General features: G+C 44.8%; 1 protein-coding gene across 2 annotated transcripts in view; it reads right to left on the bottom strand.

Annotated features, from left to right (window-relative positions):
- Positions 1-23,827, bottom strand: part of PLGRKT (plasminogen receptor with a C-terminal lysine) — a 44,485-nt gene extending 20,658 nt beyond the window's left edge. The window contains exon 1 of one of the 2 annotated variants that reach the window (XM_059724755.1): positions 23,490-23,827. In XM_059724755.1, coding sequence (XP_059580738.1) covers positions 23,490-23,570 — 81 coding nt within the window. In that variant the 5' untranslated portion in view covers positions 23,571-23,827. The remainder of the gene's footprint in view (positions 1-23,489) is intronic. The other variant, XM_006268892.4, reaches the window with a different exon arrangement.
- Positions 23,828-26,263: the final 2,436 nt, after the last annotated feature.

Below are 26,263 nucleotides of genomic sequence, written 5' to 3'. Positions count from 1 at the left end.
GGTAAGTTTTTATACTACATTTCTTCAAAGTTTACTGGAAGAAAGATGTTGGCAGATAAACGATCAGAATAATTGTCACATAACAGTAGCTGCTTTATTAGAACTGCACTGCAAAATGATGCTCCCTATAAAGCCACTTTTTTAAAACCCCAAAGTTCATCACATAATAACCAAAATAAAATAGGTGCCATTTGGATACTAATCAAACTTGCAACTCTTCAGTGAAGAAATTTTCTTAGAAGCAACATGAAAATCAACAAAGTTATTTAAAAAAAAATAAAAACATCAGATAAAAAGCATATGCTATACATTTGCAATGACAGACTTGTACAGCTTGGCTGTGTATAAGGTGAAATTTCCATGCAACAGCTTCATTTTGGTCCCTCGCATGACAGGCAGCCAAGGGCAGATAAATATTAATTTTCTAAATTTTTTAGGTGCCCCATGCAACGGATAGAACGGCCTGGCAGGCCACATCTGGCCCCTGGGCCACAATTTGCCCACCCCTGTATGCTTCTGGAGTGATTCTTAAACAGGTGTACTCAGGTCCTTTACCAGATCTAGCCCACAGTCTGCAGTTTTCCATTACAATTAATAAAGCTCTAAGCCATTTTCTTGCAGAGTTAGGTCTCATATCATAATCATGCCAACTTACGGACAAAAAGAAATTTCCCAATAACAGGTTCACAAAAGGCAGGAGACAGTGAAAGGTGGGAGCTGGCTATCTATAGGCCATGGGCTTGATCTAGGCCACGGAGCCATTTGATCCTGCCCACAGATGTGAGGCTTCAGCAGCATTCAGCAGGGTGGGGGCTTCAGCTGTGGATGCTCTCTCCATGCCACTGTGGGGGAAAAGGCGCATCAGCAGGCCGGTTCTAGCACCTACCTGCCTCTGACCCAAACTGGGTCACCCCAGCCCATAGCCCAAAAAGGTTGCCAAGCTCTGGTTTAAAGGTAAAAGGGAAAGTTCACTATGCCTCAGCAGTCTTCTTTAGAATTCCATCTCCCTCTACATCTTGAACCTCACTGGGTATTCTTGCTGTATACTTCATGATGCCTACAAATTAAATGTCTCCCCATGAGCCTTTTGTTGGCATTCAGTCCCCACAGATCTCTTGAGGACCTCAGGAAGGGACATGTATTCACCTAAACTTTAGATCTGCATGCAAAAGGAAAGCAGTAGAGAGAAAGAACAATTTATATAGACTTAACACTTAAGTATACTGCTAAAAATTAATTTAAGAAAAGTATAAAATCTTTTGGCTCTCCACACAGTTAGCAGTGTTAAGGAAAGTAAGAGTGTCATAGCAATCTGTAAAAGATAGAAAAACAGAGTTGAAACTTCAGTAGCAAAGACTGTAAAAAGGCTACCTCTACCAGCTGACAAAGTACACGACTGATTTGTGAAATACTATTTTTCACTATTCTGTTCAAGTATACAATATGCCCCATGAAGCTGCTCTTTGGAGCTAAAGAATCAGAGCTTTGAAGCACAAGTAAGAATCAGGAAAGCAGCTATTGTATAGCGAAATAATCAGCCTTCTATGAAAGGTTATCAAAATGACTGCACACTGTATCATGTGCTATTTTGGTCAATGATCAAGTCCCCGACTTAGAGCAAGACACCAGTTTCTGAAGTGACATTTCAACATAATTTTAGGGCACCTATACATGTGCCTGATGCCTGCTCCAACATGTGCCAATTAACACGCGTCTGAGAAGACTTGATTAATCGAGTCTGCTGGAGCATGATAAATAGCATGCTCCACCAGCCTCAGGTGTCATGTGTATTCAGCATCCCCACACTTCAAAATGGCAGCAGGGGCACTCTAAAGCTTGTTCAACAAACTTCACTTAGTTAAAGTAACCTTCCGCCCTTTTTAAGCATGGGGATGCTGAATACAAGAGATGCTGTGTGTACTTTAATTAGAGTGTCTCCTGAGAGAGTGCCCTACCCTACCCTACCCAGAGCATGTGTGAAAGATGCCCTCAGATTCTAATTTTTTTTTGTTATTAGTCAAGTATAATTCTCTTCAGTAGCTCATGAATTTGTGTAACCGAATTAAAACAGCTGTAAGATTTTTCCATCTAGTTTTTTGGTTTTAAATCCTCACAATTAAGGAATCTGGTCTCATAAAACCCTTAAAAATATAGGATAACAATTTTCAACATGCTCTCATTTTTATCTTTCAGATTTTAAAGAAAGGTGCAGCACAAGAATAATTAAAACAGCTAGTACATGCAGCTCCTAAAGGAGCAGCAAAGTTAAAGGCAAGTCACTAGGGTTGCGCAAAACGGCACCGTTCCATTTCAACTTGCGTTTCGAGGTTGATGGAACAGCGTTTCGTTTTGATTCGAAACTGCTGTTCCGTTTCATTTCATTGAAACAGTGATGCTGTTTTGAGGCTGTTTCAACATTTCGCCCATAGGCTATAACAGGGAAGCTCAAAACAGCCTCTCACATCTGGCAGGCAGATTGGGGCCCAACTCCAGGAGGGCTGCACCAGTCCTCCTGGGGTTGTGGGCCCCCATTTGCCTGCCAGATGAGGAAGGGATGCTGCCTGGGACCAGGGAGTTGGGGAAGTGCTGGGATCAATCAGGGAAGGGAACTGGGACTGAGCTGAGTGCTACCAATTGGGCTGGAGATATGAACACAGCCCAGCTGGCCTGAGTGGTCATGCTGGGGAGGGGAACTCAGCCCAGCTGGGCTGAGTTGCCTTCTCAGTCCAATCATAGGGCTGGGGAGGGAAACTGAGCAATCCTGCTCAGTTCCCTTGTCCAGCCTGATTGTAGCACTGGGGAAGGGAACTGAGCCAGGGCTCGGTTCCCTTCCCCTGCGCTGTGACCAGCTTCCCACAGCCCAGCCGCAGGAGGCGGGGAGAGCCAAGGCTGCGCTCCCTGCCTGGCTGAGCCTGGAGCTGCTGAGAGCGCAGCCCTGGTTCTCCCCTGTCTCCCACCACCTGGCTGCTTTGAAACTTGAAATGTTTTGAAAGTTTCAAAATGTTTTCAATTAGCTTCGTTTTGTTTTGAGGCTGTTTCAAAGCCCTTCATTTCGATTTTGCTGTTTTGAGCTTGAAATGAGTTGAAGCAGTGTTGAAATGAAACAGCCGGTGAAATTTTGCACAGCCCTATGAGTCACTGGACCTTGAAGAAGGGAGCCCTCAAGAAAATTGAGAATGCTGTAGGAAGCAGCTTTGGTGGTTTATCAGGTTGCAACGTTCAAGTCAGTAATACATGAAGTTCTAAATATTAAGGCTGTGCAAAGCTTCGGTCGCCGATTTGATTTGGTGGCCAAATCTCTGAATCAAATCAGGAGACCCTTTAATCTCCCCAATTCAAATTGGAACCCTCCGAATCAATTCAGAGAGATTCGATGATTTGGTCATAAATGCTTTAAATGTTTTTTCTAGATACCACAAGGTACCAGGTGGCTTGTAATCTGAAAAAGCAATTCAGCTTGCACCAAACTGGCATTAGGGCTGTGAGAAACACCACTGTTTCATTTCAACGTCTGTTTCGAAGGGACAGTGTTTCGTTTTGTTGTTTCATTTCGAAGCACTGTCCCATTCTGTTTTGTCAAAACTGTTTCACTGTTTCAATGAGTTTTGACGTTCTACCCACAGGCTACAATGGGGAATCATGAAAACGCCTAAAATGCTGTCATTTCTTGCCTGATTTGGATAAAACTTGCAGGGATGGTAGCTCTTCTGAGGGCACGAAGCCCGCCAAGTTTCAAGGAGATGGGTGCAGGAGTTTCCAGGAAACTGCACCTCAAACTCTTCAAAACTCAACTCCTGACACTTGCTGGCAATGGCAGCCTCCTCTCATCTGGCGTGCAGATCTGGAAACCCACACCCTCAGGAGGAGTCCACCACAGCTCAGCAGCCCTCCCAGGGGTGCAAGCCTCCAGATCTGTGCCCCAGATGAGAGAAGGCTGCCGCTGCTACATGGGACAGGCGGTGGTAGCAATTTTTTCCAGTGCTGGCTGTAGCCCACACCCAGAGCTGCTCCCAGGTGACAAGGCAGCCTCCTGTCATCCTGGGTGCAGATCTGGGGACTCGTACTCCTGGGAGGGCTGCCAGGCTGTGCTGGACTCCTCCCGGGGAGGGGGCAAGCCCCCAGATCTACACGCTGGATGAAAGGAGGCTGCTGCCTGGGACCAGTGCTGAAGCCAAGTAAGCCTGGTTTCGAAACTCAAAATGTTTTAAGTGCCCTCATTTCGTTTCAAAGCTTTTTCGAAGCCTTTTGTTTCATTTTGATTTAGCTGTTTTGAGCATGAAACACGTCAAAACAGCTTCGAAATGAAACACCCGGTGAAATTTCGCACAGCTCTAATCAATGGTAACCCGAACTAACTTTCTTTCACTCTCCCATTTGTTACCTTCTGTATTATCCCCATTTTGCACTCCCACTGTATGCCAGTTGGTGGTTTATACATTTTTGTTGACCAAACAGGCCCATCAACTCTATCACTGCCAAATATGGTCCTTTGACAACTGCCCTACCCCAAATGAAAGTGAGAACCTGGTCTCATCCAGCTCTAACACAGCTAACATAGGTATTCTGTGTAGAAAGTATGCAGCCAAAAGTATTTTACAGTGATCAGTCTTTGTTCTGCTTCATCTGCTTTTGCCATTTTTAAACACACAAAAAGCAATTAAAATTTCTTCCGTCTCTCTTCATGAAATAATAAATCCATCAGTTTACAATGATCAGACAGATCCAGCATACAAGACCCCCAACAAAAATAACTTTTTTTAGTAATACAGATTGTTCCAATCCTCCACTTTGTATCATTCATCTTGTTAGATTTTATTTGGTACACACAAACTAATAAGGATATGGAATACTTATAAGAGAACATTTATTTCCTGAATTAAAGGACAGAACACCTAGAGGGCAAAACAATTTTTTTTGTTACTCCAAGAAAAATGCATTAGAAATGCCATAAATCCTACTAGTATCTTGTCAGATATAAAACAAATATAGTGATTTCCACTCTCAGAGGAAAGAGGAGAGTGCTGTGGCTGGGAGAAAGAAAGAGCACTGGCATTTTATCACATATAGTAGAAAGACAACCGTTGATTTAATTATGTTTTATTGTGCTAAAGTGAGAAATGGTAAAAATCTTCTGACCAATTCTGAGGGGAAAGCTTAAGAAAGAAAAATGATAAGGTTGGGGATTTTGAAAACCCAGGGACAATAACTCAAAGCCCAATGCTGTTACAAAAATTTAAATGTCACACATTGTCAAGGGAGGAGGATGAGAATTGTTACACTCTAATGCAAGTTACAAGATCCTGAGGTGTAAACAATGTCATCATAGGAACATTTTGATCAGACTCAAAGAAATCAATAGAAATCCTATGTTAAATTAACATTTAGTGAAGTGCGTGTCAAACTCCATCTTTGGTGATCAGCAAAAGTGATGAGGCATGAAAAAGTTTGGACTATACTGAAGTTCACTGGCATTTTACTATTAAAAATTTTTCTGCTAAGTCCCAAGATTATACACCTGTCCCATTTTCTTGATTACAGAGTGAATAAGCAGTAGAGAGATGACTTTAAAGGCATGGAAAAAGTAATTTAAAAAAGCAAGGGATTAAGCAATGCAAGCTAAAAAAAAAAAAAGTATTTACTTGCAAATAATTGTTTTTTCTCCCCTCATATCTGCCCTTTTTTTTTTTTATATGGTCAGTACTGTCCCTCCATTAGCGAATACTTTAACTAAACACAAACAATACTGGTAGTATTCTATAATTACCTATTAAACTATTTTGGCTTAATGAACTATCTTCTATAGATAGCAGATAAGGCCCAACATTAATATTTTGTCCTCCCATTAGTTCAGTTCTCCTTTTCTGTCCTAGTTAGGTTATTCTGAAGTTGGTTGTAAACTCACCTACATGGGTAAAAAAAAAAAAATAGGGTTCTAAGAGCAATAAACCACCACCAACACCCCACCACCTCCTTCCCCACAATACAAAACCTTTCTTAATTGAAAGCTAACCTTGAGAAGTCACTAGCCTGCCTAGGCAGATAAAGAAAAAATGTTGACATCTCTCTCAAGGCTCTCAGTAGCTGCAGCACTGAAGTTGTACAAGTTTTCTATAAATCTCAAACACAGTGGGTTTCGTGACTCAAGACATCAAAAAGGGCATTATTAAAAAACACCAGTTAGAAGAGCCAAAAATATTCAGACGTGATGAAAACAACTTTGGAAATGGGCTGTTATAAAATTTGGCTTGTATTTTTCAAGTTAATCCAAATTAATCCAAAATCTAGTGACCATACATCTAAAACAGAGAAAATATGCTAAACAATCAAAGTAAACTCAAGCTCCTATGAACATATGAGCCTCTGAATAAAGCCATCTGGAGGACAATTAGATTCGCATTACACTCGTTCTAATAAGAAATAAATCTAATTAATTGCTCCTGTTAGGAAATGCAGGTTTCTTTCTTTTTGCTAGGACATGAAACTAATGGTTTTGTGTAATTTTTTTAAACAGACTGAGAAGCAAGTAGCAGTAGCAAATAGGTACAGTTATAGTAATAGTAACTGGAGTTACTAAGCCATGCAATCCTTACTCATACCAATACTTCCACTGGAGTTGATGGGCATTTTTACATGGGCTCCAGGGGTGGTGTGGGGGGCGCTTTAAATTAGACTGGCTTCGAGGGCAGCTTTAATTAAAGCACCCAGAGCAGCTTGTGCATCAGCATCCCCATGCTTCAAAGTGGTGATGGGAGCGCTTTATCTAAAACTCACACAAGCTTTAGTTAAAAACATCCCCGCTGCCATTTTGAAGTGCGGGCATGCTGATACACGATACCCGGAGGCTGTCTATTCCGATAAACTGTAATTACAGCTCAGAGCAGCCTCCCAGCTTGTGTATAGGCACCCAATAAGACTACTTATGGAAGTAAGATCTACCATAGCACAACAAGACTACTGTGGGGAACACCACACAGCAGTTAACCAGTACATATTGACAAGTTTTACTTGTGCACTTGTGGGGCATTTTTTAAATCTGGGCCTCAGAGTAGCAGTAAAGCTATTTCCCTGCTACAAAAATGAAGCCATATACCATACTCACAAAGCCAGTTATACAATTCCCAAAGTAATTGTACTGTAAAGCACAGCGTAATGAACCTCAGCCCAACTGGAAAGGTTTCGGCTCCACACCCTTTTTAAAATGATCAGGCTGTCATCCCCAGGGCTACTGGAAAAGGGCCCCACTCATAAGACCAAAGCAGACAGTAGCAAACTGACTAGGCATGAGACTGCTGCTATACTCCTCGAACTTCAGCTCTGCCAGCCTGACCTGGGTTCCTGACTCCAGTTCCCCAATCCTAGATCCTTGCTTCTGGACCCTGCCCTTGCCAAAAATGTGACCTACCCAACTGCCCACACCCTGGCCCCCGAGACAGTTTTCCATTTATTGCAATTTTAAAACAAATGAAAACCCAAGTTAACTATCAAGCATGTGCATGTGTGTGACTATGCACATACATGTGACATGAGGATGGGGAGGGGACGTGGACACGAGCTGAAAGTATGGAGGAAGAGTACTAGATACTAAACTTGAAAATAAAACCAGAAAACCGTGTCTCTGCTGAATTAACTATACCAGAATCCTGCTACAGTATTACATCTTTCATGTTGCTATAATCAAAGACATGTAGAGAAAAGTAGGGCTGGAAGGGGCTTTAAGTATTTGTCCAGTTCACTGCTTTACAAATACATCAGGCTTGTCAAAGATATGGCCTGTGGAACCTCATCATCTGGCCTGCAGTGCTGCCCATGGACCTACATGCAGTGCACACTGGACCTGACCCTGGCCCCATGAGCTGCGTGCGGCACATGAGGCTGTTCCAGGGCATTCGCTGCATGCAACACCCAAATTAGACTGGCTCCACACACTGGTTCTGGTGCACAGGACTGATCTGTGGGCCCCATCTGGCCTGAGGAGCAGACCCACACGGCCCAAGTTTGATAGCCCTGAACTACAACTAGACTCTCACAATAAAGGTTTGTCTAACATGTTCCACTGCCTCTCTAAAAAATCTGTTCCAGTGCTGTACTACCCTTGTGGCTGAAAAAATATTTAATATTTAGCCTACATAGCTCTTGCTGCAATGCAAACTAATTACTTTTTAAATATACCTTCTCAGGGAACACAAAGAACTACATTACTATGGTCTATATAAGAATGTACAAAAAACCCCAAACACACAAAACCACACATATTTCAAGAGTACTGTTCTTATTTTAGAAAAGAAAAGCCTGAAAGGAAACAGAAAACCCAATTCTTTATTCTTAGAGAAAATGATCTAAACTGCACATTATTCTTGATGTTTTCTGCTGGACACACTCTCCTACTTGTCTACATTTTTCTTAAAGTACGATGCCTCCAGTGGACACATTATACCAGCCAAAGCCTCAGAAGTGCCACAAAAAATGGAATACAAATAACCATGCATCTTGCATGCAACACACCCTGTAACATGTCCCAGAATTGCATTTGCCTTTTTTTTTCTTTTCTTTTTTTTAAACAATAGTATTGCATCACTGCTTCTGTCAACTTGCAACCCACTGTAAACCACAAGGATCTTTTCTGCACATCTACTCTCTAGCCCAGAGGTCGGCAATGTTTTTTGGCCGGAGTGCTGAAAAAAACCACAATGTCTACCTTGGAAGGTGCTGGAGTGCTGACATGCCGAGCTACTCTCATGCCCAGTCAGTAGCTGTTTGCAGCCTCCCAGCTGCAGCCGGCCCATGGAGCCTGGTCTAGTTGCAGCAGGGCTTGCAGCCTCCCAGCCGCCTGCTGGGAGCAGCCTGGGCTCTGTGGCTGGCAACAGCTGCTTAGAGCCTGGCTGGCAGTGGTGTGCCGAGCAAAATGGCCTTGCGTGCCATACTTGGCACATGCGCTGGGCCTGCTCTAGCCAGTTAAATTATCCCACTTCACATTTTGATTTTGCCTTTTCTTTCCTTAGTATAGTTCTTTGCACTTGTTTTTACTTTTAATCTTACTCATTTCAAACCATTTTTCCCCATCCCAGTCATCTGAATACTAATCCCTTCCTACAGTCTACCACACTAAATTTACACAGCATGTTATGATCAGATTCTTTTCCTGAAAAGAGGTCATCTCTGGATTTAACCTTTATAGTTTTCTGATCCTCTTCGATTACTTGTAATGTTGGGTCTGATGTGTTTTTTTAACTATTCGAAATAGACATGTATTGCATTGACATGATCATAAAACATGGCTTATTTGAAAATTAGCTAAGGGGAACTGATTTTTTTGTTTCTCCAAATTTAAGAACAAATTGTTGAATATGAGGAGAAAATTACCTCGTTCTTTTCTCTTATTGCTGTTCAATGCAAGCTTGTTAAGGAAACAAAACCTTGGCAGAAGATGCAATATAACTATGTTATGTTTTGCCTGAAACCAAGAGTGTTGATTGTTAAGAAGGGAATTTAAAAAAAAAAAAGTAAAATTGCATTAATCTATGTCCCCACTCAGCATTCAATACATTCTGCAGTATGAGCTTTTTGCCAAGCATTTTTATATGGCACCAAATCAAAGTCTAATAAATAAATTAATGTCTGTCTGCATAACTCAAGTTACAGCAAAACAATGCTGCAAGGCACATTATTATGAGAACTTAAGCTTCAAAACTATTTACACATACACAGTACTACACTCGACAGCACCATTATTTCATGCTGAAACATACACAAGTCGTGTAAGAGTTACAGCTGGACTTAAAATTTACAGCTCTTCTCCACAGGCAGCAGTTGGAGAAGATAAATTCTACATAAAAAGTACAGAATAGTGCCCAAGAATCATTAAAAAAAAAAAAAAAGTAAAACTTTTCCCCCCCCATTATAGTTCATCTTAATAATAAGGCTCTAAGCTATCTATCACAGCATACACAGAGCCTGAATGACTTAAATTTCTTAGTGGCATATCACTTAACTTACCAGTTGTGATGAAGGGGGAAATATTTTTTTTCCTAAATGAATATCAGGTGCAACTGTTCAATTCTATATTGATGCATGTGTAAATGTTTTTTTTTAAGTAAACAGGGGCTGCAGAAGTTGTTAAAAAGCCAAGCAAGAAGAGGTAAAATAATGACGTGGGTAAGTTCCTTAAACCTTTATTAGACCCTTCTTCTTCAGTTCTCCAATAGATTTTTTGAAATCATCTCTCTCTCTCCCCAACGTCACACATTTGACCGTCATGGAGCAACATATGTGTAAAGGCAGCCAAAGAGTAACAGGGCCCCTACCCCATTACTAGAGGGACTGGGGTGTTTGGGGCTCTCCTTTACTACTGCACTCTTCCCTTTTTCCCTTCTCGTTCCCCCTTGGGCGCAGAGCCGCAGTGGCGGCAGTGGAGTGCAGAGCTGCCACCACGGCGATGGCAGCAGCATGGAGCCACAGCGGCGGCGGGGCAGTGGCGAGGCAGGCAGGGCCGGCCCACAGGCCCCTGCCAGCAGCAAGCAGAGGGGAGCTGCTTAACCCCGTGGGGCCCGGCTCATCAGTGAGCCAGGTCCTGCCGCAGCTGTCCCGAGGGCTGCGCGGAGCGGGGCTGCCCTGGCTGCGCCTGATTGGAGAGCTGGGGATGGACTCTGCCCCTTGCCCCCGGCATGTGGCCGGGGGAGCTGCAGAATGGCCTGTGCCCTGCCCATGTGTGGTGGACGGAGGCACGAGGTCAGTTCCCGTGCAGAGCTGGGGGCGCCTCGGGGCCGGGCCGGGGCGGACGGAGGCACAGGTTAAGTTCCCACGTGGAGCAGACCCATTTCATTGTCACTTCCTGCAATGTCATTGGTGTCAAAGGTCACATGACATCACTTCCTGATGTGATGTCACTTCCTGTGAGGTCTTTGAATATAGCTCGCCAGCCCACTAGGTGATAAAAAGGTCGTGATCTGGCCCCACATTCAAGAAGGTTGGACACCCCTGAGCTAGCGTAAACTTGGGCGGGGCCACAGTGGCTCCATGCCTGAAAAGCCTTTCCCCTTTGTGAGGCCGAACGCCTGTCAGTTTATATCCCATCAAAGCATGGCATGCGAAGTCGCTGATGGGACAGGGGAAAGGGCTGACTGAAGGAAACAAAAATTCACGAAGACAAGTACATCATGCCCCATCCCGGAAATGTGTACACAAAGGTTTAGGTTTACTAGGTAGTAATTTCTGAGAACCAAACTTTGAGATTCTCAATGTTTGTTTAATAGGTGAAAATATGCAAAGTCAGAGCTGTAAGGTGAGCAAATGAACTGTATCTAATTAAATTAATTCTTAAAAGCTACTACTCGTGAAGTTTCCCACTCTGATTTCCCTTTTGCTACTATGCTTAGGGACAGACATTACACATAAGCTAGTTTAAGTGATCAGAAACTGGTTTAAACCTGTGACAGAACAGATGTTCAGTGCACATAAACCAGTTTCAAAATGGCTGAAACCGGTTTGAGATAAACCTGGTTGAATGTAGTATCAGACTTAACTGATTTGGCTCAAACTAGTTTATGGAACTTCTGTCCCAAATCCCTTCCTTGTTTAAGTTAAACCAGAGTCCCCCAGCATCCCAGCATGACCTGCAGCCCTGGGCTGGGCTGTGCTCTCTGCTCCAGGGGAACAGGGCTGACCCCACCCTTCTGCTCCCAGCCCCTCTAAAGTGAAGCGGGCAGGGAAGAGGTTAATTCCCCCCCCACGCACAGATCCCAGCAGGGTCTTCCAGGCAGGGGCACGGCAGTCCCCCCACCCCCAGGTCAGGCATTTATTTGCTCACTGCTCCAGCAGCAGGGGCATGGCGAACCCTGGCAGTAGCCTCAAGTGAAGTGGCCAGGCCCCCTTCTTGTCTCACCGGCACGGACCCATGCCAGGGTCAGCCTGGTGCTACCCCCTCGGTGCTGCAGTGGTGGGAACACAGCAAGGGGGCAGGGAGGGGGTTATTTCCCCCCTCTCTCCAGCGTCTAGCAAAGGGGGCAGGGAGGGAGCCTATTCCGTTACTCGCCCAGCACAGAGTGATAGGCAGAGGCAGCGGTCAGGGCTGGCAGACCCCGACTGCAGTCCCCCAGGGGCAGAAGAGGGGATAAACCCCCTCCCTGCCCCGTCTGTCCCAAAGGGCCACACTAGCTGTTCTCTGGCCATGTCTTCACCCTTCAGCAGCAAGGGAGGAGCACCAGGCAGACCCCAACTCAGGTCCATGCCAGTTCACTTGAGGCTACTTCCAGGGCTGGCCACCCTCTGTCCCCCCCACCCTCCCAGCACAGCTTCCCTGCAGCCAAGGGCCCCCTGGCTTCTGACCTGAGCCACTGCAGGCATGTGCCTGCATTTCCTGAGTTAAAAGTGAATATCTATTCACTTGCAAATTGGTTCAATATATGCAGGTTAGACTAATCTGTGAAGAGTGAATCAATTCAGGCTCTGGCTTTTTGAATGTCTGTCCCCTTGCCTATATAACAACTTCTCCCCCTGATTTGCTCATGCTCGATGTTCATCTCCCCTGCTCAATTCTTGCTTATATTTCTTTCTTTCCTATGATGCTTTACATTTAATCTAAGGTGAAACACTGTAGCTGGATAATCTAGAAGAGGGAACCACAGGCCCTCCCCTCCCAATGTGCTTAGATGATATTATCATCAGCACTACAGAAAAAATGCAAATACATTAGCTACAATACATAACTAGTGGATACCTAATAAAAGTGAAAAATAGCATCATACTGAACAAAAGTAGGAAAAGGGCTATGACAAAGATATGAAGTCATCATGAATTCAGCCCTCATTATTAATGGTACTCCAGTTAATGCAAAAAAGTAATACAAGTTATTATTCTCAGTGACTCAGTGGTGTTACCATTAAAGAAATGATTTGACACAACAAATCATGAATTTCCAGAATATTAGTTTTTATTAAATAAAAAAGTAATTTTTTAGTTTTAGACTCATCTAAAAACATCCTTGGATTTCAACAACTGGTACTGGTTAAATAAAAACAGTACCTTATAAACCAGAAGCCACCACTTACTGCACAATCTGGGTTATGAGTTTTGCTGCAACATTTATTAAAAACACAAAATTATCTGTATAGACAAAGAATATATCCCTCAGATCTGTATTTGTTCCATTAGTAAAATAGACTGATATTTTAGAAGTTTCTCTAATATTGCTGCAACAGTACTACGTTTCATTCGCACTAGCTACAGATCTATCATAGAACTGGAAAAGTAGAGCAGGAAAGGATCCCCAGAGGTCATCTAGTCCAGTGTTTCTCAACCTTTTTTGTAGCAGGGCCCATTTGTAAACACTGACGGCCAGTCCTGACCCAGCAAATAACCCAAGTTGAAAACAGCCCCCTGGCTCTGCCGGTGCCCCTCACTACCATAGCCCCTCACCCCACACAGCCCTACTGGTGCCCCACACTCCTGACCCGCTGCCTCCCATCTCTAGGCCACAGCCCCCCAGTGTGCAGGGCAGGTGGTGGGGGCATTGGAGGACACACGCACCCCCAGATTTGTGTGCCCACAGCAGGCACAGGGCTGCAACCTGGCCCAACTGGCATGGGCAAGAACTACCTCCATGGCCCAGTTCCTGTGGCGGGATGAAAAAGAGGGATGATGAGACTTATTGCTGCCACCACCGGGACCCCCACACCACCAGCAGCACGAGGAGTATGGACGGAAGGGGCATGGGGGTGGCACGCTGCCTTCAGCTCCTCCTGCTGCCAGCTGCTCACACATTGGGCTGTGACTCTATCCTGCTGCCATGGTCTGGCTGCCACTGCCACTTCTCTCAGGCCGTGGCTCTACCCCAGAGGGGGAATGGGATGGCAGGCAGTGCAGGCAACCCGAGGACAGCAGAAGCAGTCAGGCCATGGCAGCAGGGTACAGCCATGGCCCAGTGCATGCGCAGCTGGAAGCAAGAGGAGCTGAAGGAAGTGTGATCCTCCTCCCCTGTCCATTAATCCTCATACTGCTGGTGGCACAAGTGGCACAGGGGGCCCAGTGGTGGGAGCAACAAGTCTCACTGACTTGCTCCACTACAGAGGCAGCTCCTGCCTGTGCTGGTCCACCCAAGCTACAGCCCTGTGCCTGCTGTGGGTGCATAAATCTGGGGGGGCAGGCATGCGCATACCCTGACATATAGCCTGTGTCCCCCGTGCCGTACTTACCTGCAGGAGCTGCTTTGCATGCTGCCTGGCTGCCATGTGCATGTGGGCAGGTGCACAAGCACAAGGCGCCCCCTGCCTGCTCACCCTCCTTGTGCTCCCCCCACCCCAAGCAGCCCCTTGCAGGCTGGAACTCTGCCAGCCTGCAAGGGAAAACCTGGAGTTTCCCATGCTTTTCTCCATTAAAGAAGAATCCATTTTTAAAAGTTTGTTCATGACCCTTTCATGTATTCTTGCAACCCATGGGTTAAGAAACACCGATCTAATCCAACCCCCTGCCTGAGGCAGAATGATCCCTATCCAAACCATCCTATACAAATTCATAATCTAAACTCTTTGTAAAACTACCATCATCCCTGACACAGTAAAAGACATAACACCCTAACCTGCTATAGGTAAAGCAAAAGCACCAAAGTAGATGCTGATAAATGAATGCCACTGAAGAAAAATAAGAGGACCCTCATAAACTCACTTAAGACAACAATATTTCACTTTGGTAATGTTTAATGAGTAGCACATACTCACTAATTCCACAGGCTGGCCTCACTTCAAAGTACTACCTCCAAAGTCTCTACACACAGTATTCTGGGATCCTCACAAAGAAGACAGGTAGTATGGAGAGAGCTTTTGGACTTGGAGAACAATAGGACTTCAGGGAATTTAGCCACAAAAACATGGATCTACCTGAATGCAAGTAAAAGCAGCTGATAAAAAGAGCCTTGGGCACTAGTACAGCAAAGCTCCACTGGACCTTGGTCCAGCTTTATAATGGTATTTAGGTCCCTTGAAGGCTTTACAAAAGCACCTGGATATCTAACTAGCTTTGGTGTGATAGTAAATCCCATTGGTAGATAACCACTTTTAAAAATCCTGGTCAATTGAACAAATTCTCCGTGTCAGCCAGAGCTCTCACTCTGAGCCATGCAAGATGCCTGCTGTCCCAAGAAAGATAACTACTGGACTCCATAATCAAGCTCTTAGCATTTAATTTGGTTCCAACTGGTCAGCAATGCAAACTCTACTAAAATGCACTAGCCCAGCTTCTTCTCTCAGTTGCAATGTTTTAATGGAGTTACTCCCAATTTAAAAGTCAGTGGATTTACCCCACAATAAACAATGACATATCTGAGTCTAATAATCAGAATCTGTACAGTGTTCAGTGAGCCTAGGAGCAAAAACAAGACCTCTGTGCATACCTGAACCTGAAAATTAAAAGGAGTAGACAGCTTGAGCATGTGTCCGAGGGGTCTTGAGAGAATGGGGCCTACCACTTGATGGCTCGAATGCCCAATAAGTGTACCTGTGTATGCCCTCCAAGCCATCTACACTGCCTCATTTGTGGACTTGAGCATGTCTAGAGGAGGCAACGCACATCCCTCAGCAGCAGTTTTCACTCAGGAGGCTACCATGACATTGCTAAAACAAATTGTTTCTACTGCATCTTGACACTGCAAGTTGACTAACTTCTTCCTCTTTTCCCACCTTTTATATTCAAATCACTCTCACCCCTTTATATACTGCTCTATACTGTCCTTTGACAGCATCTGATTAAGTGAACTTGTGTTCACAAAAGCTTGTGCTCTATATCTATCTATATTATTTAGTTAATTTACTAGGCCCCCTCTACAAGTTACAGGTATTGGGCAATTAACTGGTTAATTGTGCAATCACTTTGAGACCACCTGTACATGCAAAGTAGCCATCACACAATAAAAAGCTCCAACCAGCTATAAAGTTAGCCCTCAAACGTGTGTACTAATTTTATAGCTGGTTGCTATCAAGCTTTACATTTTCATGTGGAGCAGGGTCTCTCCTGTGGCTAGGAGCCCCTTGCCCAGCTGTGACAGAGTCCTGTAACTGCTGGGGACTCTGGGATCTGGCATTACCCAACAGCTGCCTTAACCGCGTATCCACCCTGCTTTCCGACTGTCAAGTGACTACTATATGTCAACTGCTGAAGTGACTAACAGGTATATCTGAAGGGATCATATACAGGGTTACTAACATCCTGTGCGTCATACTGGTCATCTCTAGAGCCAATTACACAAAACATGCCTGGGTATTGTTATGCCAGTCTTTATCAGTCAGATTTTCTAAAACCTGGTAAATAAATAAGCAACTTAATTATCAAATCTCATGGAAGAGGTGATATCTTTTATTAGGCAACTAGATATTCACAAACAAATTATTTTATTTGCAAGCTTTGGGGCACACTTATCCTTCATCAGGCATTAGAGTGCACAGAATGTAAAAACGTACAATCTCTGCTTTCTCCTATGCCTGACGAAGGGTAAGTGTGTCTGAAACTTTTCAAATAAAATAATTTGTTTGCGACTATCTGGTTGCCTAATAAGATATCACCTCTTCCATGAGTTTTGATTCCTTTTGGAGAGAGAGCGAGAGAGAGACAGTTTGGGGGCTAAGAGAGATGATAGTAAAAGATTCAAAACTTGGCAATGGAACTCAAAGTTAGATAGAGCTCAAACTTATTTTTAAAATGACTCAGTTTCAAACCCTTTCAAAATTGTGAGAAATAGGCTACTGCATTCACAATCTTCCCAGTGATTTAACTGTACCTTAACCCTATTCCGTCATACGATGGACTGTGGGGCAGAAGTCTACATATATAAATCATGGTTTCTTGAAAATTCAATTCACTTGTTAAATCTAAATGCTGATAAGTAACAATTTTTAATATTTAAGGTAGTCTGAGAGCAATTAATGTGCATGACAAAGTATTCCTTATGTCATAATGGACATAGACCATTTCAGCTTTTAGAACTGAAATTAAACAGAAGGAAATATCATGCTCCCTTCTGAATGTTTTGTGCACATAACTGCTATAAGGGACCAGCAATCTCACTGAAATTGAGATAAAAAGCCTGTGCTTTCATCTTTATTTTCCCATGTGTCTGCTGCTCATTTGATAAATCTGATTTTGAAGGTAAATTAAAATAGAGGAAACTTTAAAAAAAAGTAAACCATGGACACTGAGGAAAAGCACTGGTATGTTAGGAAAGCCTGGAGAGGCTAAGCTGCTAAGGCCATATACAGACATTACATTTCTACCAGGAGAAATGCCACTCTCCTGATAGAAGCCACATGCATACAGACACTCATCACGTTTCTCCAGCAGGAAAAATGCCTCCTGCAAAAGAAAGATCATTTTCTTTCATCAAGGAAGATTTCTCCTGTGGGAGAGTTTCTCCAGTAGGGAAGAACATCTGTTCACTTCCACACCATTCAAATCCTCCCAGGGACTGGGAGGATTTGAGCAGTGGGAAAAGGTTCCCTGTGCTTTCCCTAGGCCAGCTTAGGGAATGAGTGAGGTATTTGCCCCACTGTGCTCTCCAATTTGCTCCAGGAGACTGAAAGCAGAGTGGGAAAGACTGCTCTCAGTCTGGGGAAGGGGCAGGGAGTCTTTCCCTGCTGCCCCACTCCGCACAAGAACTGGGAGGAGTAGAGCAGCCCCATTTCTCCCTATACCGTCCCCTGGCTGGAATCATTCCATTGGTGAAGTCATGGAGAGGAAGGAAGAGGGGACAGCTGCAGGTTGAATGCCTCTACTGCTCCTTCTTCCAGCAAGATTTCTAGATTTCGAAGTGAATTTCCTAGAAAAGATGCCTGTTCACAGCCTAAAGCTCTGTGCTCAGTACTTCTTAAAACAGATTAAATAAGGCACTCATGTATAACTATATGAATGGTGATAACAGATTTTTATTTTTAGCTACAAATAAACTTTGCAGAAACCTATTATATATGCTTCAAGACCTGGAACAGCTCTGCAATACCAAAAAACCCTATCAAATTTAAAGCATTAAACAAAAATTTTGCTACAAGATTTTCAGCTAAAACATATCTGTTGTTTGTTCACAGCTTCATATGGTGACCTTTCCAGGAGCAGGGATGTGATAAAATACAATTGTCAGCAGTACCATACTGGGAACTGTTTTCACAAAGTTTACAATGGATATTTAGCTGTGGAGCCACATTATCAAGGCACAAGACAAACAGCAAGACCTTCAGAACAAGGCAGCTTGATAAGCCCTTCTCTATTGTTTTTCAAACAGCAACAATACAACACTTATGAAGCCCCAATCCTCTGTTGTAATGGAACACCCCTAGCCTTGAAAAGAAAGTGGAGGACAAGAGGCTTCATGTCATATCTCCACTCATATTTGGGGCTTACCAGATGCTGGTCTGGATCCCTACTGCAAGCTAGGAAAGTCCTAATCCATGGCAAGTCTTTGACAAACAGAGATTGAAATGTAGTTACTAGCTCCCTCTGCCCTCTCCCACTGACATTTGCAAACTACACATTATGGTTAAGTAATTTATTATCAGTATTGAAAAGGAAGCAGTGAAGAACACAGACATCTTTTTACCCTACTGGCAAATGTATTTGTTGTTTTTATTGCTGTAAAGGACTTCATTGAGTAAGGCACTGTATTCAATGGAATGAGCATGTAACTTTCACAGCTGTCACTAACCACACTTCTTATCCCACCTCCCTTTTGGAGCAAATCCCATTTCAAGACTTCAGCTTCATGCTATCACCTCCCTTTGGATGGAGTCGGGCTTTAGGACTGCAATCCCCTGCATACAGATTACAACCATCTCAGCAGGTCTGGCTTGAGTTTGGCAGTGCAGTTCTACTCCCTTCAAAAGGTGTAATAATTATTCTGGGTCACTAAACACCAAAGTGTATTTTATTTAGAACAAAAGCAATTCAGCAACTAAAAGAATAAGGACCTATGTATGGGGCTGTCAGACTCAAAGGCCACAGGTACTTTCAGACAAGGTTCCTTGGGTGAATCTGATATCTTGTATTAGACCAACCCAAATAGTTGGAAAATAATTATTAAGCAAGCTTTTGGGTTCAAAAACCCTTTGTCAGGCTAAGGAAGTTTCAGCAGTTGGTGTGTGCTCTTCCTGCATGGAATGAAAAGTAGAACCCGAAAGCTTGCTTAATAATTATTTTCTAACTATTTGGGTTGGTCTAATACAAGATATCAGATTCACCCAAGGAACCTTGTCTGCCTATGTCCTTAGACCAACATGCCTACAACCTATACCACAGTTGCTTTCAGACACTCCCAAGAGATGTGCCTGTGCGCCATCTCAGTTTGTTCTCACCAGAATCAGCACCCTCCCCTCACACCTTCTGAATATTTAGGGTATATTTACACTACTTTTACAGAGAGTCTGGGAGCACAGCTGAGAAGCATGACCTGCCCACTCATTCTCAAGTGCAACAGGGTCTGGAAGTTAGGTAATGTAACTGTTTTAAGGTGACCCTGCTCTGTAGGTCTTTGTTTCAGGTGCATTTGGCATGCACCTTGGGGCCATGCTAGATTGGCCTAATCATTAATTCTTGACATGTGCACTGAGTGGGAAGAAGTGGACAATGATGCTTCTTAGTAGCACTTCTATCTTCTTCCAGCCACCACTTGGAATGACTCACCCCAAGACAGAGGTGAGTGGGTGGGCAGATGCTAGGAACCTGACACAGCTGGCACTTGACCCTGCAGCAGCATGGGAAGAGCACCCACAACTGAATCCCCCTACCACTGAAGGCTGCTGAAGCCCCACATCCGTGGCTAGAACCGGTCCAAGGGCTGCAAGTTACCGATCCCTGGTGTAGAGATTAAAAGGATGCTAAGAGCACGTCTAGCTTCCCAGCTTTGGCACAACAGATATGTAACTTCTGGGTGAGCCCTGATGTAGGCTCTTTCCCCTCACCAATAGCTGCTTTTAAAATTAACTCAACACATTCATGCTGAAAAGTCTAATAATCAAATATAACTATGCAGTCATTTCACTTCCCTGACCAGGGCCCAGAGTACTAATGTTATAGCAGGGCTGTCTATTTCCTAAGCAGCTTGGAGCCGAACACCCTGTGGGTCACACCAGCAAGAGCCATATGCCTACAGGCTGCCCTGGGGTGGCCTACAAGCCTCCTGGCCATATGCCCCATAGATGATACCCTCCCCCGTCCTGCCCCCACATTGTGCAGGAGCTTCCCCCAGCCTGCTGCACCACATGAGAGCCTCTCACATTATGCAGACCCTCCCCCCACACTACATGGCCTGCATGGCCCTAAACTCACACTCAGCTCTAAGTTGTGCTGCACTGCACTGCACTGCTCCACCCCCTGGGTCAGGAGCAGGCAGCAAAAGCCAAAAGAGGGAAGGGGAACCTGGTAACTCCAACTGGCGTTACAGCCAGTGTGGTAGCTGGGCAGGAGCCTGGAGGCTGCAACTGTACCCCTCACAGGTTGCATATGCTCCATGGGCCATGAGTTATGAAATCAGTATGCTTATATTACTGCAGGCAAATGTGACATCCGCTGCAACAGTCCCTGCTAAAGAACTTACATCGACTAATTGATTTCAATACCTTTCAGGCAGAGAGAGAGAGACAGACAGAGAGAGAGAGAGAGGGAAAAAATATACTGCCTGCACGGATGGAGACATCTACAACAATTCTCCATGAACTCTCCTGGTTCAGATCAAGTTGTTATCAGCTCTTTTCAGAACAGTGCTACATCAATACTGTTGGTAGGTCTAGCATTTCAGAAAAGCAATGAGGGGTGACTTTCCTCTTAGCTACACACTACCCCCAGTCATGGAGCATACCAAGCTACTGTTTGGAGCAGTGGTCTCCAACCTTTAAGTGGAAGATCATCTTTGGTATTTAAAAGCAACCCAAGATCTACCGTGCACCACCACCTCTCCTCCCCCTGCCCAGTAGGCAAGTCTGTACAGAGGGAGGGGGGGGGGGGGGGGAAGGAGGACAGATCAAGGGAGAAAAAATTGTGTGGGGGTGTGCCTCCCCAGCAGGTTAGTCACACTCAGCCAGGGCCCCACTCAACTTACCCGCTTCTGCCTCTGCAGCACTGTCCCTCACCGCGGGGGCCTCGATCTATCCCCCACCCCTTCCCTCCCCAACAGACTGACCTGCTGGACTGGGGTGCACATGACCACTCAGCCCCCTCACCCCCAGCCCCCCCACCCCAGCCTCGATTGACTCCAAGAAGCTCCGATATCTACCACAAGAGGCTCCAAGATCTACCGGTGGATCTCGATCCACTGGTTGGTGACCATTGGTTCAGAGTAGTGGTTTTCAACCGTTTTTCTACCAGGACCCATTTGTAAACTTTGATGACCAGTCTCGACCCAGTGCTCCTCACTCCTGACCCCCCTCCCCCCAGCACCCTCAGTGTGTGGGTATGTATGGGAAAGAGGGGCCCCCCAAGTAGCCCCTTGCAGGCTGGAACTCTGCCATCTTGCAAGGGAAAAACCATGGTTTCCAATGTTTTTCTCCTTTAAAGGAGAATCCATTGTTAAATTGTGTTGATCTATTTTTAAAGTTTGTCCACAACCCTCTCATATATTCTTGTGACCCACTTTTGGATTGCAATCCATGGGTTCAGTGAGAAACACTGGTTTAGAGCTGTATCAAAGAAAAAAAAAAAAAAAAAGGTTAGCAGCACTGCTGGGTCACACCCATGTTTAAAACCAAAAATGTACTGATGCTCTTTGAATCTTACTGGGCATATACGATACATTCATTAGAAAAAGGCTTCCTAGATATTAAAGGCAGCCAAAAATTTTCCAGAGGAAGATAAGGAAAGTGGTGGCTGTGCTCCCTCCGAAGTTTAAAAACACCTGTGGATATCGGTTGTTACAGCACTTCACGTAGCTGCAGAATGATAAAGATTCTTCTAAGCTTGTCTGTTTGCATTTTGTTTTCACACATTTTTCTGCTTTCCATGTCCTGACTCAGAACATAAGCAAAAGAAAAAATATATATTCCATAAAATAAGATTTGAGGAACTGGGGATATTTGAAGTTATTATAAGGAAATAAACTAAAAACCTGCTCCAACTCTTTCCAGTTACAAACTCTATCAACTAGTTAGTGTCTAAGTGACGACCCTGACCTACCTTCTGACCAATTATAGACTAACAAACATTATCAGCTCCATCTTCAGACTATATAAAATTTCCATCAAAAGATGCAATAAACCAGCTATACTTCCCTTTTCAGGAACATCATCTGTTACACTTTCCTATTATAAGACAGCAGTGTCTAGGGCAGAAAAAATGGAAATGCAAGAGTACATGTAAAATGCGGCCTTGCATTTACAGTTTTAGGGCACTGCGGGGAGTAAAATGATTTGGCCCAGCATATACAAGAGAAATCTGTAAATTACTCATTGCCTTTAGAGTAGTGATTCTCAGCCAGGGTATAAGGACATGCCAAGGAACCACAAGATCCTTTGGAGTGTGGCACAGGAAGCGTTAGGAGATAGGCAGGCTCAGGCTCTCCTGGCTCTTCAACAAGGAGGCAAGCACTGGAATAAACTAAACTAGTTTGTAAATGCAGTGCCGCTCAATTCTTCAAGTTATGGGCACATTGAGTCTGAAAAGGTTAAGAACCACTGCTTTAGGCAGATTATAGCTAATCTAATGTAAAATTTTGCTAAAATAAAAATGCATGGCTTTCTTTCTTCATGCTCTCCTTCTCATAGCATTTCCAGTGCTGCGATGATCTCCGAACACAATTCTTTAATGCGCAGCTAAAGGGTGCGATCCCGCCCAACCAAAACTAAAACATGAAACCTAGCGTCAATTTCAGCCAACATGAGGTTCCTCAATCAGCTTAACAAGCCTTTAATTGTAAAATGGCTCATGTGCCATTTTCTGAAAGATGCAGAACGTCAAATTTAACCCCCTGCAAACAGATAAGCCCAAGAAGCAGTCAATGACAGACCAGGCAGCCGCGCCAGCAGTAATTTCATCCCACCACACGTGGAGGTCACGGACCCAGAGCCGGCCCATCACTGGCTGCCTTCCCTACTCCTATTACCCGAACCCCTCCTGGAAAGGGATGAGGAGCTGGAGAACCAACCAGGTGCCTCAGGCTACCCACCCTTTTGTCTTCAAGGACTCGGCAAGGGAGAGGAGGAGGAACATAGGCTGGGACAGCCATTACCTGTGGGATGGTAATGGCTGAAAAACACCTGAAAAATTGTTTTTTTGAGAGGCTATTGGAGGCGGGAAGGGGGAAGAGAACTAGAATGCCATGCAATTAGTTAATATTTATAGCCCAGAGTTGCTAGCCTCCCCAGGCTGCAGGAGGGGCCAGGAGCTGGTCCAACGGCTGCTCCAAGCCCATGCAGGCTCCCCCATCTGCCACGTCCCTCCTTTGCTCCACGTGCCACAAGCAGCACGGGCCCCTGATTGGCTAGGAGACAAATAACGTTAGCACCGCCTCTGCCCCAACCCCCAGGCCCCGCTACCTGAAGCCGCGAGTTGACGAGCGCGAGCTCCTGCTGGCTCTTCAGCGTGTCGCTCATGGATTTGGAGAAGATAAAGCCCATGACGACCTACGGGCCGCAACACGCACCGGTCGCTGCTACCGGAAGCCTGCTCCCCTCCGCGCGGGTGCCCGCACTCTGCGGGAAAGGTGTCGGTTGGCCCGGAGATTACTCGTCGGGGGGGGCAGAAAGGTTACCCCTAGCGAGCGGCCGACCAAAACCACACCCTGAGTTCCTCCCCCCGTACTGCCCGCAAGGCACAAAGACCGCAAGGAAGCCGCAGCCAACGTCGTGACGTAGGGGCAGAGCCATGGCCCCGCCCCCTAACCTGTGCGCCGCGCGCAGGCGCCCTTCATGGACCAGCGACTCTTCAGCCCCGCACTGGGGCGCGAGGCCAGTCCTGGGTTCAGCTCCACTCTGCGCATGTGCGCGGTGACTTGCTACAACTCTTGATCTGCCCTGGGCCCTCATTTAACTCCTTCTTCGCCGGACTCGGGGGAAGGGGGGGCGCAGGGGAAGGGGCTGCAGGGAAGCGAAGAGGAAAAGAGGCTTTGAATATAGATAGATAGATAGATCTATATATATATCTATATATCATATTGAATATATTATATGATATATAATCATAGAGCACAAGCTTTCCTGAGCTGATGAAGTGGGTTTCAGCTCAGGAAAGTTTATGCTGTATATCTCTACTTTGCTTAGTTTATTGCTATATAAATATATATACATAAGTGTACAACACATATGTACATACACATATACATATTTATGTGTGTATATATGTACACGTAAGGCCCCTCTAGATGTGCAGGTAAAGACATGGTGGGATCGCATGCGCCATGCACACAATCATGCTTCCTGCCATACCACATGTTTAATGACAAGAGGTGTGATTGTGGGATAACGAATTAGATCCTATCATGCTTTATTGCTGGTGCAGGGGCACCCCTCCTGGGATTACAATCGTAGGCTCCCCCTGCAGGGACAAGTAGATGGGAGCCCCCTTCACTGAGGACATGCCGTGCGGTCCTGCAACACTGCACAACTGATGCTGGAGATCACAACTGATGCAAGCTCCTAGCCCCAGGAGTGCTTGGAGCACCTCTACTGCTAAAGACCACATTAGTTGTGGTCCTGCAACTGCAGGGGCACGTGCTAACACAGCTGGGAGCACATGTCACCTGTGAGCTCCCAGGTTCTGGTGCACATGGGCCCTTGGCTGGGAGCCCTGATCAGCTGGCAGGTGTCCCAGCTCAGGGGCCCCTGGATACCTGTTCAATTAGTGATATCATAGGAAGGAGCCACACAGTTATTACACATATTTTGGGGAAGAATTTGGGGGCTTCTTTCATCATGCCATTAATTGACTGAACATGTGGCCAGGTGACAACTTAAGATGTGATTAACTAGTTAATCACACCTTAGGTGTAATGTGTAGATGGATGGACACCCCCCCCCCCCCCAATCCTTTGGTTAGTCTAAAAGGTGTAAATATACCCTGTCTTCTACTTGACTTCAGATTAACATGGTTAATTATGTCTTATTAGCTACCCTATCAGCCAGTTTTGGATAAGTCATTTATTGGCATGTTTAAGAGAAAAAACAATTATTTATTACATGTGGTATTTTCATATTTGCTACACACAGTGGGAGCATCTACATGTGCAATTAAATTTCACGGTTTATTGCTCTAGAGTTTTTTTGTGCACAGCACATAAAACCTGGTCAGAGCAGCTGACACAGCCGACCCAGGGGGTCAGCCTGCCAACCCAGGGCTGCTCTGACTGGGCTCCACATGCAGCAGGGGGGCTGGCTGAGGCACAAGGGTACTTCAGTATGGGGCTAGCCAGCAGACAGCCTCCATGCTGAAGCATCTTCGTGCCTCAGACACCAGACCTGGGCTGGCTGCTCCCCCAGGCTCAACATGCTGCAGAGCAGCTGGCTGGGGCATGAGGGTGCTTCAGTGCCAAAGCTGCGTGCCAGCTAGCCCCACACTGAAGCCCCCTGTGTCCCAGCCAGTTGGGCTCCTGCGCACAAAAAAATTCTGCAGCAAGGTAGTCTTTGTAGTTTACAAGACTATATTACATGCCATATAAGGCACAGACTCAATTTTAGCTCCATGAATACTGAACACCTTGATACAGAGCTATTTAATAGTAGTTCAAATAACTACTACCCCAAAGGAATAGCATTAGAAAAGATTTGAGAGACAGGAGTCAAAAGTTTCAAGTTCTTGGCTACCAAAAGTTAAGTTTCGAAATCCATGTTGAAGCCACTCCTTTTAAAAAATGCTGAGCATAGTTCCCATAAACTTCAGTGGGATTTGTGAATGCTCATCACTTCTGAAAATCAGGACACTTATTTAGACTTCTGACTTAAAAGTTTTAGGAACCTAACTTTTGGCATCCAGTTTCTTTGTGGTTTATTTTAAAGTTAACTCATAAATTATTGCTACAGTACCCAGGCATTTAAATGTTTTAGAGATATAAATAAAGCACATAACATTTTTTATATCCCAATCCATTTCCTTTGGAGTTATTGAGAGAGTTTCTGTTATTTCTAATATGAGCTAAGAGGCATAATGAGAGCAGAGAAAAAATTGCCTGTTTGTGTTTGTTTTCATGCAGCAAACTTTCCTGATCTATCATCTGACATATGTTTATGAATCAAAACTATTATATTTATCTGAATTTATAGCCACAAGGCAAGCTAATATCCAATATAAACATGAAAAACATGCATGCTTGTTGTCA

This window comes from Alligator mississippiensis, chromosome 3 (assembly GCF_030867095.1).
Source record: "Alligator mississippiensis isolate rAllMis1 chromosome 3, rAllMis1, whole genome shotgun sequence".
In the NCBI taxonomy this organism is placed as follows: domain Eukaryota; kingdom Metazoa; phylum Chordata; order Crocodylia; family Alligatoridae; genus Alligator; species Alligator mississippiensis.
The sequence above is the reverse complement of the archived record's forward strand: the minus strand, read 5'-3'. Positions and strand labels throughout refer to the sequence as shown.